The following is a 15,598-nucleotide window of genomic DNA, read 5'->3' as shown; positions in this document are numbered from 1 at the left end:
TTTTGTTATTATTGAAATATATTGAAGCTTGCTGCCCAAAGATTATTTGTGATTTGCCTGATGAAGACCCTGAAGACGTTGCATTGGATAATCTCATCCATACAAACAACCTGCAATGTCCCAAGGACCTACTGGCAGTTCCTCGTTCCATTCTGATGTTTTACTAAAGCTGCGGACATCACTGAGTAACTCTGTGGCAGAATTAGGTGTGGGTGTGTGTGTTCAGTGCCACTCTTCATAGGTGGATGAGACCTTCCTGGGAACCTGAGGCGGCAGTGTTTCCATTTTCTTATCCTCAAACATGTCTTTTAAAGCACTGCACTGAGAGATCTCCATGCACAGCGGACATGGCCCTCTCATGACGAGGCTGATGACGTTTTGGAGAAGGCATTAGGTTAGCTACCTTTTCCGGCTGGAATTCGTGGAATAGCTCTGGTTGCTTTGTATTTACCTGTAGGTCTCCTGCTTAAAGTTAGTACTTACTGGTAAGTAGAAGGGTGCGTGTATGTGGTACTTGTCTTGTTCCAGAAAGGATTTAAAGCTACTTGAACATTAAATAGCTTTCAGTATTTGAAAATCAGCTAAATAAACTGTATTTGGAAAACCGGTGAGGAAAAGTAGGCAAGAGAGAACACGGTCGGGACTTCATGTGGAGCCAGGAGTAAGGTGCTTGTTTAATTTCCTTTTTCTATCCCAGCCTTTTCCCATTTGAACAAAATGTAGATGACGAGCCAGGGTCACTTTGATAAACGTGAACTCAATTAGCACAGTCCAGGCAATGCTTCACCAAGTCTAGAAAGACTGAGTCTAAACAAGGGGAATTTGGGCAAGGAACTGTTCCTTTGTTTCTGATGAGCGTTTTTGAAGCAAGAGAGACGGGACTCAGAGCTGCTCTCCCTGTGGCCTCATAGGTAGACGTGGTGGACGCTGGCTCGGGCTGGACTCCACTCATGAGAGTCTGCGCGGTCTCAGGGAACCGGAGTGTGGCCTGTCTGCTCATTGAAGCTGGAGCCGATGTGAACGCGAAAGATAAAGATGGGAAGACGCCTCTGATGGTAGGCCTTCCTCCAGAAAGCAGCTGAGTTTTCTGTGAGGCAGGAAGGTCAGAGCTGCTTCTATGACGAGGCAACGCTTGTGAGTTCAGTGGGGTCTGAGCTCTGGGTTTGGCTGGGTGTGGATTCCCTGCCGGCCTGTTCACAAAGGCATGCCAGTGTCACCGTCACGTTTTTGTCATCGGTTTTCCACAACCATTTCTTTAAGAATGACCCACCCCAGTCCCCGAGGCCCTCGGAGGATCCACAGGGATCTCCTACAAAGACGGTGCTGCTTTCTACCCTGGGCTGGCCCAGCATGTCTCCGCGTGGGGAAAGGCAGGTTCCGTTCCCGTTCTCCTTGCTGTTGTCATCGCTGTAGACTGAGAGTTTGGGGGTGCTGCTGGTGGGTTTCCTGGGCCTGTCTGCCCCAGGCATGGCCTGGCTGCAGCCTCAGTGGGGAGGGAGAAGCCCACTCACACCCCACTCGCGTTTGTTTTTCAGGTGGCAGTGCTAAATAATCACGAAGAGTTAGTCCACTTACTTCTCGACAAAGGGGCAGACGCAAGTGTGAAAAACGAGGTAAACCACTCGATCGCTTTCTCTACAGTTTTTCCTGGGAGGAGAATAAAGAACATACATATAATATAATTTTTGTTGTTTTTCTCTCTCAGTTTGGCAAAGGCATCCTCGAAATGGCCAGAGTTTTTGACAGACAGGTTGGGATATTCTTTCCGCCTTTCCAGGCTCATTTTGTAGTACTTTAAACAAAATGAAACGAAACCAAACCCACCCAACCCTTGGATTGCATTTACCTGTTTTTGTTTATCTAGAATGTACTCTCCTTATTAGAAGAAAGGCAACAAAAGCAGATGCCTAAGAAGTCATCGGTCCCTTCTGCGCGCTGATCGGGCACTGCTTCTCTCCGAAAGGCGAGTGACACAAAACAAAATGTGACTGTTGAACTAGAGATGAAATACTGCATCTTTGAGCGCTATACATTTGATTATTTATTTAGTTGAAGACTCACAGTGACTTTTGTCACGTACAACTGTTCCCACATTGAAATACAACTTTTCACCTAAGCACGTGAGACTGTGGTGTCATCACTGGGCGTCTGCAGGATGGGGATGTTTTCTTGCACTTGGGCCTTTTGGAGTTAGACATGAAACAAAATATTTATGTACTGGAGCTGCACAAACATACATGGGTCTCCCACTTCCCTCTCCTGCCCCCCAAGCTGTCCTCCAGCTACTCCAGGACCTTGTGGAAATTCTTTCCCTCATGTGTTTTCAATTACGGCCTCCCCTCCTGACTTCAGGCTGCCAGGCGGTGTTGTCAGGCTGGTGTTTCCCCCTGGAGTGACACTCCTCCCGAAAGCCCAGGAGGCCATGTGCAAAGTTTTCTCCTCAGCTGCTGGCCTCACATCAAAGCGCAACATACATATTTCAAGACTCCGATGCTGCTCTGTTAGAGGTGTCTGGCGGGGGTCAGTCTTTCTCGAGCAGACCTGTCTGAGAATGTGTTTCCATCTACTTCGGTCCTGACAATGAAAGGCCCAGCCTGCTGGCATGTTGACAGCTTTGCCAGCACATAGTATATTAAATTTAGCCTTCCGAGCAGAAAGGGTTTTGATGCTGATCACGCAGTTCAGAGACAAGTAGGAATTAACCGCAGAGAGGTCTGCCGGTTGGGAGCTTAGACACAAACGTGGGGGAACTTGAACTCGGCAGGCAGACTTAAAAGTCAGCAGTGTGAGCGAGCGGACCACATGCATTTAGCGTCTCCAGAGACAAGCTGGTTAACGGGGCCTCGTGAGCAGACCAGCTACAGCCGTCTGCACAGGAGTCCAATTTTTCTCTGGTAAGGAAATACCAATTAAAAGGTAATGAAGTTACCAAAGCTTGCGGGGAAGGACAGAGAGAAAAAGCACACAGTTTTACTGGTGTTGGCAATTCTCACCTTTATTCCATACACTTTGTAGAATATCCACCTTAGGAATTAAATTTGTGGGTCACATATCGTTTTCTCCTGAGCTATTCCATTAGTGTTTTACCTTTTGTACAAATGCATATGCCTTCAAATTTGCTAGATTACATTTTTAAAGATCTCTGTAAAAACCAGAGCATAGCAGCACTTTCCAAGGCCCTTTCCCACCATGGTCGACATTCACCTTAGTTTCATTTCTCAGTCTGTTGTAGATCTTATGCGTGAGCCCCCTGTGGGAAGAGGGTACATGCTTTCTCACCAACAAAAGCATAGCAGCAGCATCTCCTCCCCCTGAAGCCGTGGGCCAGATAACAGGGCTGACTGGTCAGTGAAATGAGAGTGGAAATGGCTCCTGCCCCTCTGAGCAAAAGTTTTAAGAATCCTGTGTGTCTCCTCCCTCTGTCACAAGACCAGCTGATGGCTGTTCCATCAGCCTGGGGCCCTTGGAGAAGAGCCAAAACTCACCTAAACAGACATCACCTCTGAGCAAGAAATAATCCTTTTGTGCTGTAAGTCACTGAAATTTAAGAGCGGTTTGTTATTGCAACATAATTTAGCCAAAAACGGCAACTTACAAGATCCTGTCCTATATTTGTAAAGCTGATTTTCCATAAACAACATGAGCATTTCTCACATCTTATGGTTTCCAGTCTTATTTTATTCAGATTTTTAAGAACTCAGGAATGGGTATTGCATTTTACCAAATGTCTTTTTAGCATTGCTGGTAATCATAATATGGTGTATGGTAATCATCCCTACAATCTACCAATTTGGTGACTTGGAGTATTCGATTTTACAGCATTGAGCCATCCTTGTTTTCCTGAGATAATGTCATTGGGTTACAGTGGACTGCTGCATTCTATGTGCTCACATGCTATGTGTATTTGCTTTTCATCTTTTTCCCTTAATGAGATTAGATGATGGTTTATCTTGTATTTTAAGTTTCCCAGAGAAGCCACCCATGCTTTTATTAGTCTTCCTTTTTCCATTAATTTATACTTTTTTTTCTACAAATTCATTCCTTCTGTTTTATTTATCTCCTAGGTTTATTTTTTTTGTTCCTTTTTGTAATTTTTTATGTCAGCTTTTTATGTTTAAATTCATTTTTATCCTTTTTGCTTAATATGTGAATTTAGGGCTATGAGTTTTCCCCTCAGCACTGCGTTAGCTGTATTCCCATAAGAAGTGTCCTAAACTTTCTCGATGAGAAGATTGAATTGGGGGCACTTTTAAATATGAATCTCTAGACCCCATCCCAGGCCCTCTGAACTGAAATCTCCAGGTGAAGGACAGAAAAATGGATTTTTACAAGCATCCTAGGTGAGTTCTTAAAATTCAAGGAATGTGACAAGCACAGCTGTAGAGTGTGCTATTTCACGTGGTTTCACTATTTGCTACATAATCTGTAATTCATCTTTGAATCAAGAAACTTTACATTTCTAGGGCAAAGAATTTTTGTTCTACTTTTACTGCATTATAATCTTGAGAATTTGTAGCATTTGGAATTTGAGTTTATTTTGTGTCTTAATATACAAAATTTTATATACATATATGTTAAAATATAAATATATATAATAAGTATAAATATAAATAAATATATTTGGTACCCTCAGTGGGTGCCAAAACATTATATACAGTGGGTGCCAAAAAAATGTAGACACATTTTAAGAGAGGAAAAAACTGTATTAAAATTGTAATACTCAGTATATACCGATAACAAAAGAAGTCACGTTTGACTTCTGCAATGACAAGAGGTGCTCAAAGTGGTTCCCATTACACATTTTAATACAGTTTTTTCCTTTCTTAAAATGTGTATACGTGTTTTTGGTACCCTCTCTCGCTATAATTTTTTTTCCTAGAGGCTCTTTGAAAGAAGGTAGATTTTGTAGGTTTGAAGTATTCTATATGATATCTATCAATTTGATCTGCATTATTAACTGTGTTTGAGGTTTTCTATAGACTTATTTTTTTGCCTATTTACTTTGTCATGGCTGGAGGATGGTAAGAATATAAAGACTTCATTATCATTCAGTATGTCTGTTTTTCTTTGTATTTGCTTCATGAAGTTGAATGCTATTTTTTTTTAATTTATAAATATATTTCTATTACACTTAGATTTTTATTCTGGTTAAGTCTCGTGTGAATGTTTCTACCCTTGCTTGCTTGCTTTTTGAATTTATCTCTTCAGTAAATAAGGTGAGTTTTTAAAAATATTATTCTGATCGGTTATGAATTCACATTGTTCAAGAAAAGCATCAGGATCCCCCCATCCCCCTGCCCTGGGTGTGTGAAAATGTATCTTATTCCCTCTGTCCTATCATCGGACTGGTTCATGTCCATTGCACCCCCTGACCCCAGCTCATCGTTCTTCTTTGTGTCTTAGGTACTGTTCCAGAATTTCCTTATGCATCTAAAAATGAATGAGAACATAGATGCATTTTTCTACATCAGGGTTCCCCCTCCCCATTCTTGTAACATTCTCAGTAATGAATGAGACACATCTTTCTATTTACCTGTATACCATTTATTGGATATAATATTCTTAACAATGACTTTTCTACGGACATAGCAGGTTGTGTTATCTGGAGAACCCCCAATATGAGAAATGTGTACAAAAGTAATGGACTGTAACATAAAAAGGTATGTGAACAGAATTAGCAAACCAAAGCATTATAAATGGATGAAGCACTATAAAATTAATGTACTGGTTTAGTAGCTATACGTTTGCACTGTGGTGAGTGGCCTACAGTCAAGTGTTACAAAGTTATGTTTCCACACACATTCCAACAAAGGACCTTCCCTCCAGCCTCCCCGTTTGACCTGATAGAAGGTATAAGAGAACATTAGCGCTGCCATGGCTTGTCCTGCCCACGACGCTTCGAGGATTTGTCTATCTTCCTAATCTGATGTATTTTTCCTATCACTCTCTTCCTTAAGTACCTGCTTATAGGCCATGAACACAGACGTCATTCCACTTCTTTGTAAAACTAAACATGATCACATGATATTTGTTCTTTTGTCTGGATATAGAATGTGCTCAATTGAGGACTAAGAGATTTTTGTTTTATGGAAGGAGACTCACAGGGAGGATATAGGACATGTTGTTTTGAAGATGATGTGGAAAATCAGGGTGGTTAGAGAGTGATCAACCTGGAAGAGTGGAATCACACTGAGAATTCCTTTAATTGTGTTAAGTCTTCTAGCTCTCACTAGCCATTTTTGAACATTACAACAATTTTACATGGAGTGTTCCTTCTAGATTTTCTCACAGGAAATAGGCTCTGAATGGGCTGGACTGTAAGCTGCTATTGCGGTCCCCAAAGTAGAGGGGGCCTTCTTTATGAAAGGCAGGAAACAGCGCCTTCAGATGTAGGTGATTGGCTGCTGGGAGCATCCCCACTGCACAGAAGTGGTCCTCAGCCTGCGGCTCACGAGTCTGTCTTAGCATGTTACTTATATCCCCATCAGAGTTTTCACAGAGGTTTAAAAGAAATAGATGTCAGTGGGAACTACAGAGTGAAGCAGGAGAATTTTGTGTTCATAGATAAACTGATTTTCTATGGCCAGCTCCCCATTGCAATTAGAATAAGTCTTTTGGCGGGAGGCCACTCTGGGGGTGATGTGTCTGTGGGAGGAGCTCTGCTGGATTCGAGGCTGGTGGGGTAGCTCCGTGCTGCCGCCCTGGGGAAGGCTGGGCTTTGGGTGGCCAAGGGGTGACTTGGGGGGCAGTCACATGCTTCAGCAGTCACCACTTTGGCTGACCCAAAGGAGCTACGAGCACAGAGATTTGTCAGAGACTGGAAAGGCATTAGCACAGGGTCTGACTTGGGAAAGGAACCTGTGTCCAGGTGATTAGGAGAGGCAGAGATGGATTAGCCTTGGCTCCATGTGTCCAGATGGGGTTATGGGCCTGCTCGTGAGTCCTGGGGAGTGACTGGTAGCCTAGGGATGGCTTCTAGGGTGGGGAGGACAAAAGATGGTATCTGCAATGTCCCCCACTCGCCACCCGTAGCATGTGAAAGCCACAGCTTGAGAGTCACACCTGGGGGACTTCTGGTGAGGGTTGCTGTAATGTTTATGTGGGTCACCTGTGTTTGGCTAGGGTCATTTTGACAGCAGTGAGGAAGGACCTCCCGACCAAATCTGCCCTGGGCTTCCTGCTCCCAGAACACCCAGGGGAGTCCTTCATAGCAAAAGTCTTAAATGAAATAAGCCTCATGAGGAAAGACCGCAAAGGGGTGAGGCTGCACGAGAAAGATCCAGCTGCCCAGGCATCACGCCCGTTCAGTTGTCAGGTCTCATTGGCTCAGAGTGCTCAGTAAACATCAGTTGAGAGATGGCACAGATGCTGGAGCTTTCTATCTGGCCCAGCAGCAGGCTCTCTCCAGCACCGTGGGAGATCACAGGCTCCTAAGAACAGTCTGACACCAGTCAGAGTTTTAGCTGTTTTTCTTCTCAGGGATACATTGATGTACTGTATTGATTTGCCAGAGAACAATGGCCTCTGGTTTCAGCCTGAGAATTTCTCATAAAGTTAAGAAGGCATAAAAATGTCCCCTCTGAGACTAGTCAGGAGTATTTATTCTCATGTAGTTTAATTTGTTGCTTTTGTGGTTTCTGTGATGTCATCCCACATGTGTAAGCTGGAAAAATTCCCACGGGGAAGTGTAACCTCTGTGTGCATATTTTGACAATGGAAAATGTTATGCATTGTTTCTCTTGGTTGCTACACATCTGATTCCATGTGTCAGGAAAACAAACTGTTACAAAAAAAATTTCAGGAGATAAAGTTTTAAATCAAATGCCTGGAAGATTAGCCGTATGCTTCCTAATGAAGTGGGGTCATATACCCTACAACCATAATAAGACGGAGAAGAGTGGCAACCTTCAGCACCTACTGTCTGTCTAGGCACATCGATTTCCTCAGCGATGGCCTTGGAAACGCAAATCAACTCTATTATTCACACCTATAAAATTTTAAGCCACATTAAAAATAGGCTGCCATTGACATCTCAGTATTGATTTTTGTTTCCATCATCTATGAGGATATAAAAAGAGGGAGCCATAACTCCTCCCCCAAAACCTGGCTATTGGTTCCTTTTCTAAATTATATTAAAATGGAAGTTATTGCTAAATATGTTTCATTGGATAAATGCTGCATACCGGAAGTAGTATTCCTTTGATATGATCTGTCTATTGTAAGGGGACATTATGTTTAAATATGTTCTTATCCAGAAGTGAATTGCATGGCTCTATAAAAACAATTAGTATTGCAGAGATAAGAATGTACAAGTATCATCAGCTGCAGCCGTTAAGTGGCCACTGATGACCTGGTGTAAGATCACAGCATTAACCTCCTTTAATATCAAACGATTCCTGCTTCTCTGAAATAGAAGCACAGGAATTATAGCTAAGGACAGACAAGAAAAAAAATAAAAAAAGAGTCAGTTCACATCCTCTCCCTCGCAAAAGGAGGAGGGGCTAAAATGCCAGATGTAAGGAGCTGACATCTATCAAGACCATACTTGCATACAATGCACCATAAAAATTCTGTAAACTTCAATAGTATATGTTTTGGCCTTAATACAATTACCACATGTAATAGCAATCACAGTAATTCTGTATGTGCTCATCAGAAGTAACATTTCTAACATGACTTTACATTTTTAAGAAATTAATAATTGTATAATAAACAGATACATGCTACAAGAGTTGGAATGTATTAGAGCTGGATTCCCTTTCGTGTGTGTTTGTGACGGGGACTTATTGAGTGTATCCATGATCATGAATAACTATGTTGCCTAGATATGCTGGGGAATATGGGGAGAGTTAAAATGCAGTCTTGTTTTCTGGAAGGCAAACCAAGGTTCTTGGTACATTTCTGTCTTTCTACTTCAAGGCATAGAAAAACCATTGAAATTGACCCCAGATGACGTCTTTATCATAAAACAGAGTGAATTCTGGAACTGTTGTCACATGCCTTCTAATGTAAACACTAGTCACATGTGACCCCACTAGAAAGACAGAGGCATAATAGCATTTTCCCTTGTCTGAGTATTTTGTAGTTTTCACGCAATTAGATGCAGGTGTCTTCAAGCTCTCCTTGTGAAAATGGCTCCCCCTGTCAGACATCTGATGAATGAAAGTTTGAAGGGACGCTGCTCAAGACTGCATTTCGTAAATATTTAAGACTGGGAAACTGATTTCCTTATCACACTCTGTGATGCTCAAAAGGTAGGTTGCAAGTATTTAAGAGATTCCGACTTTATGCTAAAAACATCTTTTAAAAAGTCCTGCAGCCAACTGGGGAAAATAGGATACCCCCAAGAGAACTTCCTAGTAACCGATGGCCCTTTGTCCAATATACACCAACAAGGACAGCTGACACAGCCAATACCAGCGAACACAGCATCCATTTGGTTGTAATTTTTACAAGCATAGGGATCCTGCCTAATTTTGAATAAGTTGAACCTTGCCGTAAAGGGAGCTTTTTATGTACAGAGTTAGTTCACTAGATTTGGTTACCGGTTCACATCTGAAAATAGTTACGGTCCCACAGAAAGCCTCATCTGTCTGTCTGAACACAGAATCATTGTGTTACAGTGGAGAAGACAACGTGGTAATTTGCTAAGCTCCAAACAGGATGGGGAGACAGAGGCTTGCTGTGCCTGGGCAGTAGCTTCTTATAGAAACACCACCTTTCCCAATGTAAGTCAGGTGCTGATGCCAGCACTCTGTAAAGGGCAGCCAGGAAAAGACGTTTTTGGGGTTTCTATACAGCAAGCATTTTTGGTCGCTCTCCAAATATGCTCATGGCCGGTGAGCTCAAGGTCAAGTTTCTGTCTGGCTTTGTGTTCCAGTCTCTATCCTGGTGGAGCTACACCTTAAAATTCCTCTCTGAAACCCAGGTTCTCTCCTAAGCTTCCCTGCCAGAAGCCTCGTCCTCACTCGCTATCCTGGAGCTTCAAGGCATAGCTCTGGTGGACCAGCCTGTCAGCTGTGAAAGGGCCCAAAGGCTCCCTGAAAGCCGAGCACAGCCTGGACCTGAAGCCCCCGGCCTGAGATGAGGGGTTCCAGAAAACCAATCAAGGTTCTACCTGGGGTCTCTTGAGCTGTGTCTGGTACCATAACCACAGCCTTGGGTAGTGGGCAATTGCTCTCTCATAAAGCCTCGATCAAAAAGTAAACATCCTGTCCAGAATCCCAGAAAGCACGATATTTTAAGTTCACTAAACTATGAGAAGCACAAGAAGCCTTCCTTCCATGGAAAACTCAGTGATGGTAAAAAAACAACAACAAAAAACCCGCCTACTACAGCGCACTGCACTGTAACAAGCATTCTGCATAAATTAATAATTTACAAGTACCTGAGCAAGTATACAGAGCACCATAGCAGAGCACAGCACCGATGGCAGTAGCTCGAAGTTCTTAAAATAATGGTGTTTTAAACATTTAAAAAAAAATTGTAAAAGTTGGGACAAAAAAAAAATAACTCCAACTGGAGTTGAAAGATAGTGCAAACTTCTGTCTTCACTGTTGAAAAAGTGTCGGCTTGCTTCTTCTCACTTGGTGTAGGCGGTGTGGGCGGGTCTGGGCACTGGGTGTGGACGTTTAGGAGCTGGTCTGCATTGAGAGAGGACAGAACAAAATCATGGTCCCAGGACTTGAAAGTGGTCCCTGCAGAGACGGATGTCTGGGCGTGAATGTCTCTTCCTGCACTGTGATACGTTTCCGGAATGACATCCCACCCCTTTGTCCATGGCCGGGAGGCCGCTCTGGGTGTCACCAGGGCTTGCAGACCTCGAGGGCCCAGGATGTCCTGTGGATGGTGACATCTGACCACTAGAGGAGCCCTTTCCAAAGCCATACCTCCCACCCACAGGGAGATTCTAGCAAGTACCACCCACTAGTAATGAGATGGGAGCCCCATGGGTAATTTAATATTTTCTAGCAGCCACGGGAAAAAAGTGGAAAAGAAATAGATTAAACAAACTTCAGTAATATGTTTCACTTCACCAATAAATACATCCAGAGTAGCAGTATTTCAAAGTAAAACGTGATTGACAGATAACATTTTTGGGGTACTAGGTCTTCAAAATCCAGGGTGTATTTGCACTGCCAGCTTGTGACATTTTTTACTAGCCACAGGGTGCCTGCAGCTGCTGTATTAGATGGTGCAGTTCTGGGCAGCAAAGGCAGGCATGTGGGTACCCCCTAAAGGGGAATGTGCACAGAATTCTCCTCCTCCCGGGACAAGAGCAAACCCAGCTTGCACTAGTGTTAGCAGCTGGCAGAGGGAAGATAGGCTACTGCTTGAGGGCCTTCCCCTCATCATGTCCAGGTAAAGTAGTGCTTTTTCTTTGGAACAAGAAAAGCAGCTTTAAGATCAGCATACAAACCACAATGAAATAATTCAGATGCTCTGAGATTTTTCTGTCTTTCTGCAGTTGGGAATTAGACCACTGTCCTGACCCCTTGACCAGCTTTATCTCTGAGATTTATTAGGCAGCTATCTCTTTCACAGGCCAAGCATTTTTCCCCAAAGCTGTAATGAAATCACTGATGTGCGCCTTCCCCCTTCAGAGATACTGAATTATTGAACCCAGGGCCTGGCCAACATGCTACCTTTCGCTCTTTTCAGCTCGCAAAGCAAGCTTCCTGCCAAGGGGGCACGTGTGACAGAAGAGTGCCTTGGCTGAGCGGTTAACCCATCTGTGCACTGGTAAATGTTTAACTACCAAGGGGGAGGCAGGAGGGCCTGATTGGTAGCATTTGACTATTTCCATGGGTTAAATATTCAGGCTACCAACGTGACACGACTGAATGTGGAAGAGATGGGCCATAGCTACTGTTTTGGAGTATTTCCACCACACTGGTGGAGTAACTGATGCAGTTAACCCCAAGGGCATAGGTAATAATAAAACGTAGGTAAAAAAAAAAAAAGGAAGGGAGGCCTTTTGAGCATTTATCACATTTGTGTCAAAATATAATTTATATCATTGTAAGTATATAATTAAAAATTTTAAGAGTGGCTAGGTTTAACACCTGGTTTGCAAAATTCCGGGAAATTTAATAGCTCTTGAAGACCAGTGTAGGCTGGCTCCAGCACACCATTGGGCTTACCTCTTGTGTAAGTTAGGATTCAGGACTAGGCCTCCCATGCTCTGTGGGACAGTGTAAAGTGACCACAGCTGCAGAAAGGTCTCAGGGTGAGTCTTTTGTTAGTTGTCCCGAGATGCTGCCACTTATGCCAGGTCTCCTACCAGCTTTGTTAACGTGACTCCTTCGAGTCCCCTTGCTTCATCTATGATGTGCCAACTCCTCCTCACTTTTCAGGACCTCAGGGATTGGGCAGAGTCTGTCAGGAACTGAGGTTGTCTTTGCAGGTGTGTGTTCAGCCATCATAATACCGCACCACTTGTGCGTTCTCTTCTTTGTCTCTTGGGGGAATGTGGCCCGGCCTCTCTCAATAGCCTCAGCTTTCTGGAGTACACTACCTAATTCTCCCGGGTCTTGCTTTGATCTCTTAGGTACACCGGGGCCATTGCTAAGTCCTCCATGGTGACACCCATGATGACAAGCTTACCACTGCCTCCTGGATATTTTTATAGCTGCCAGTGTATCTATTTGCATTGTGCCCAGGAGTGGGGACACAAAGGAAGCCGAGACTGTGACCCGCCCGCTGTCCTGCCATGGTCTGAAAACCATCGATGCAAGAGAGAAAGAGACAGGCGTGTCTGCACCACACCAACCTGATGGGCGCCAGGCAGAGCCCAGACTCGCGCGGTCCCAGGGGCCTGGCTGAGGCATTGGCGGGCCGGGTCACCTTGCTCAAGGGATCTGCAGGCAGAGGCTTCTGAGGAGGGTTCGGCTTCCGAGTTCCCTGCAGGAAAGCACAAGGTTATGCCTGATCACCCAGCTCTGTGAAGCGGGATGAGACACTGACCGCAGGAGCCACCAGAATGCCCTGAAATTGGGGCATGGAGGGTGGTAACTTGCTGTGCAGTGCAGTGAACTTTCTGAATCCTTGCACCAGACCCAGGGGAGGTGGTGGCAGCGCTGGCCTTTGGGTGTCTTCTTGCCTAAATCTTCGCTAACATTTCAGAGACGCCTATGGGATAATATAGGTGCAGACACTGGGATGCCATGCTGTGCTCTGGCCCTGGGAGCAGCGGCAGGGATGCTTGCGTTTCCAGGCCAGTGCGACCCAGGGGGTATAAACGTTCCCGTGTCTGTTGGCTTCTTTTCAATTGGTAAAGGCCTAAAATGAAAAGTTGGTGAAAATCTTCTTCAACATCACATTCATGTCTTCAGATTTTCCAGGATCCTGTAACAGAACTCATTCAACTGTGGGTGCATTAGCCAACGAGGCTGGTCACCATCCATCAGTGGAGGGGCCATGTGCCAAATGTCGGCCCACATGGCGCAATGAAAGGCACTAACGTACTTCTACCAAAATAGTCTCTAATATTAATAATTAGTTCAGAGAATCTCAAACTCACCTGGAAAATGAAGCCCAGAAAGAAAACCCAGGACACAGTGGCTTGAGGGAGAGGTACAGGCTCTAAGGAATCTAAGGGGAAGGTGTGACAATGACCAGAGACCAGCTAGGGAGTCAGCAATAGAAGAGCATAAAGGGTAAAGCTTGAACTTGGCAGTTATATGCTACTTTGAGTTTCACCCGAAGACCAATGCTTTGGGACTTGTGCAACCCCTGTGAACCCCAACTTCTCCCTCTGTAAAATGGGAGAAAATAAGGCCTATCTCAGAGCACTCATGCAGACTAAATCAACTAATGCACAGGAAGGTCCCAGGACACAAATAACGATTACTAATAACATCAGCATTCCCTCATGCCACAAGTTTTAAAACGCTTCAATATGAGAAAAACAATAGAAACAGTGTGACAGTAACAGCACACACCACTTGTTTTCAGGGGACGCCTTCCCTGGCCACCCGTGGGAGGGGTTTCTCTGGGGCCGGGCTGGGAAGTCAGTCGATGTTGACAGTGTTCTCTCTGGGGCCCAGGATGAATATGGGTACTCTGGTCCTCAGAGCCTAGAAGCACCCACGAACGCACATAAAATCAGAGGGAAACGGTGCTAGAACCTCAGGGGAGACAGGACAGGCTGATAGGCAAATGATCTCATCAGTTGTCATAGGACTCCATATTCCATACACCCAGGAGGCCTCCAGGTGGTCGAAGACACGTGAGTTGAATTTCTCACAGTACTTATCCCACGAAATTGACATTTCCTCCGCAATCGGAGCTCAGTCGAAAAGACGACACAGCACAATCACCATTGAACACATATGTGAAGCAGAGGACACTCCCAGAGTTGTATGGAAAATTCGCCCCCTTGAAACAGTGGGCACACTGAGAGGGGAAAGAGTCACTGAACTGGGGACAGACCTGAGAGTGACACTTCTACATCAGTTCTCATGAAAGGAAACATCAACCGGCTGCAGACTATAACATGGGACCAATTCCTTGACTAGAAATGAAGACCACAGAATGTGGCTGTCTGCAGTCCGTGAGGCTCTGCGCTCAGCAGCTCTGTAAGCACACGTCGGTTATTTAACTTCTCTAAGTGGCAGCCAGGGGACCGTAGCAGTCCGTCCCGCATGGGGTTGAGGTGAGGACTACGTGAGATGTTACCTGTGCATTTCTGTACCTAAGTCACGCTCTCAGCACTGGCCCTGGCACATGGTCTCCAGTGCAGCACACTAACAGCCATCTGATGGCTGTTAGTGACGGAGTAAAGTTACCATCTAAAAGCCCCATAACCCTACCAACGAACTCTGGGTAATAAACTAAGATCCATTTCCTATAAGGTGGCAGAAAACTACGGCAAGATATTAGTGTCTAATGCACAAATGAGTGAATGTACCCATAGAATTGAAAGACTTTGAGGATGAAATAATTCATTAGTAAATGATACTAGTTTTGCTACTAAGTATGAATAAGTATCTAGACTTGGCAATAAAGATAACTGGCAGGTTTTTATTACAATGCTGGAGAAAAAAAATCAGATGTATGTTACAATGTATCACAGTATATTTAGATTTATCACTGGGAACTTAGGTTGGCCATTCATTCTGGTTTGCCTGGGCCATTCCCAATGTGTGTTTATGGCCCTGTTTAATTATTAATCACACTCTCTCAGATGTGGCCTGGTTTAGAGGATACATTATGTGGTCACCATAGTGATAAAAGCCCAAACAGTTGAGACTGACAGTTCTGACTACAAACATGGGATCAGCGAAGGTACCATCCACTTCCTCCTTCCATGCCCACGATGTGGTGTTGATGGAACCGTGAAACAGGATGTACTCACAGACGCTGCCCAGGGAAGATGCTAGCCTTCCACCAGGCTCAACTGGGACAAAAAGGCACAGGGCAACAGTGGGGCTGGTGAAAGGTGCGGCATCTCACCTCTCAGATGTCAGCATGGAGAAGTGGAACCACAAATCATTTAGGAAGAAGTATCAGCAGCACACGTTGTGACCTTGAAGGGAGGGGTAGAATTTCCACACTCCTTCTTACGCGTTACTTTTCATGCTGCCTTTGCGAAACC

General features: G+C 44.4%; 2 protein-coding genes across 2 annotated transcripts in view; one reads left to right on the top strand and one right to left on the bottom strand.

Moving 5' to 3' along the window:
* The window catches only part of FANK1 (fibronectin type III and ankyrin repeat domains 1), a 71,482-nt gene extending 67,829 nt beyond the window's left edge, over positions 1–3,653 (top strand). Inside the window, exons 8-11 of the mRNA XM_081074234.1 lie at positions 912–1,055; positions 1,536–1,613; positions 1,706–1,750; positions 1,865–3,653. Of these exons, the coding sequence (XP_080930360.1) occupies positions 912–1,055; positions 1,536–1,613; positions 1,706–1,750; positions 1,865–1,939 (342 nt within the window). The 3' untranslated portion in view covers positions 1,940–3,653. The remainder of the gene's footprint in view (positions 1–911; positions 1,056–1,535; positions 1,614–1,705; positions 1,751–1,864) is intronic.
* Positions 3,654–5,345: 1,692 nt separating this feature from the next.
* Positions 5,346–15,598, bottom strand: part of ADAM12 (ADAM metallopeptidase domain 12) — a 325,340-nt gene continuing 315,087 nt past the window's right edge. The window contains exons 22-23 of the mRNA XM_081074714.1: positions 12,773–12,903; positions 5,346–10,643 (exon numbers count right to left, since the gene is read on the bottom strand). Coding sequence (XP_080930840.1) covers positions 10,583–10,643; positions 12,773–12,903 — 192 coding nt within the window. The 3' untranslated portion in view covers positions 5,346–10,582. The remainder of the gene's footprint in view (positions 10,644–12,772; positions 12,904–15,598) is intronic.

The sequence above is a fragment of the Rhinolophus hipposideros genome, assembly GCF_964194185.1.
Source record: "Rhinolophus hipposideros genome assembly, chromosome: 15".
NCBI classification, from domain to species: domain Eukaryota; kingdom Metazoa; phylum Chordata; class Mammalia; order Chiroptera; family Rhinolophidae; genus Rhinolophus; species Rhinolophus hipposideros.
The sequence above is the reverse complement of the archived record's forward strand: the minus strand, read 5'-3'. Positions and strand labels throughout refer to the sequence as shown.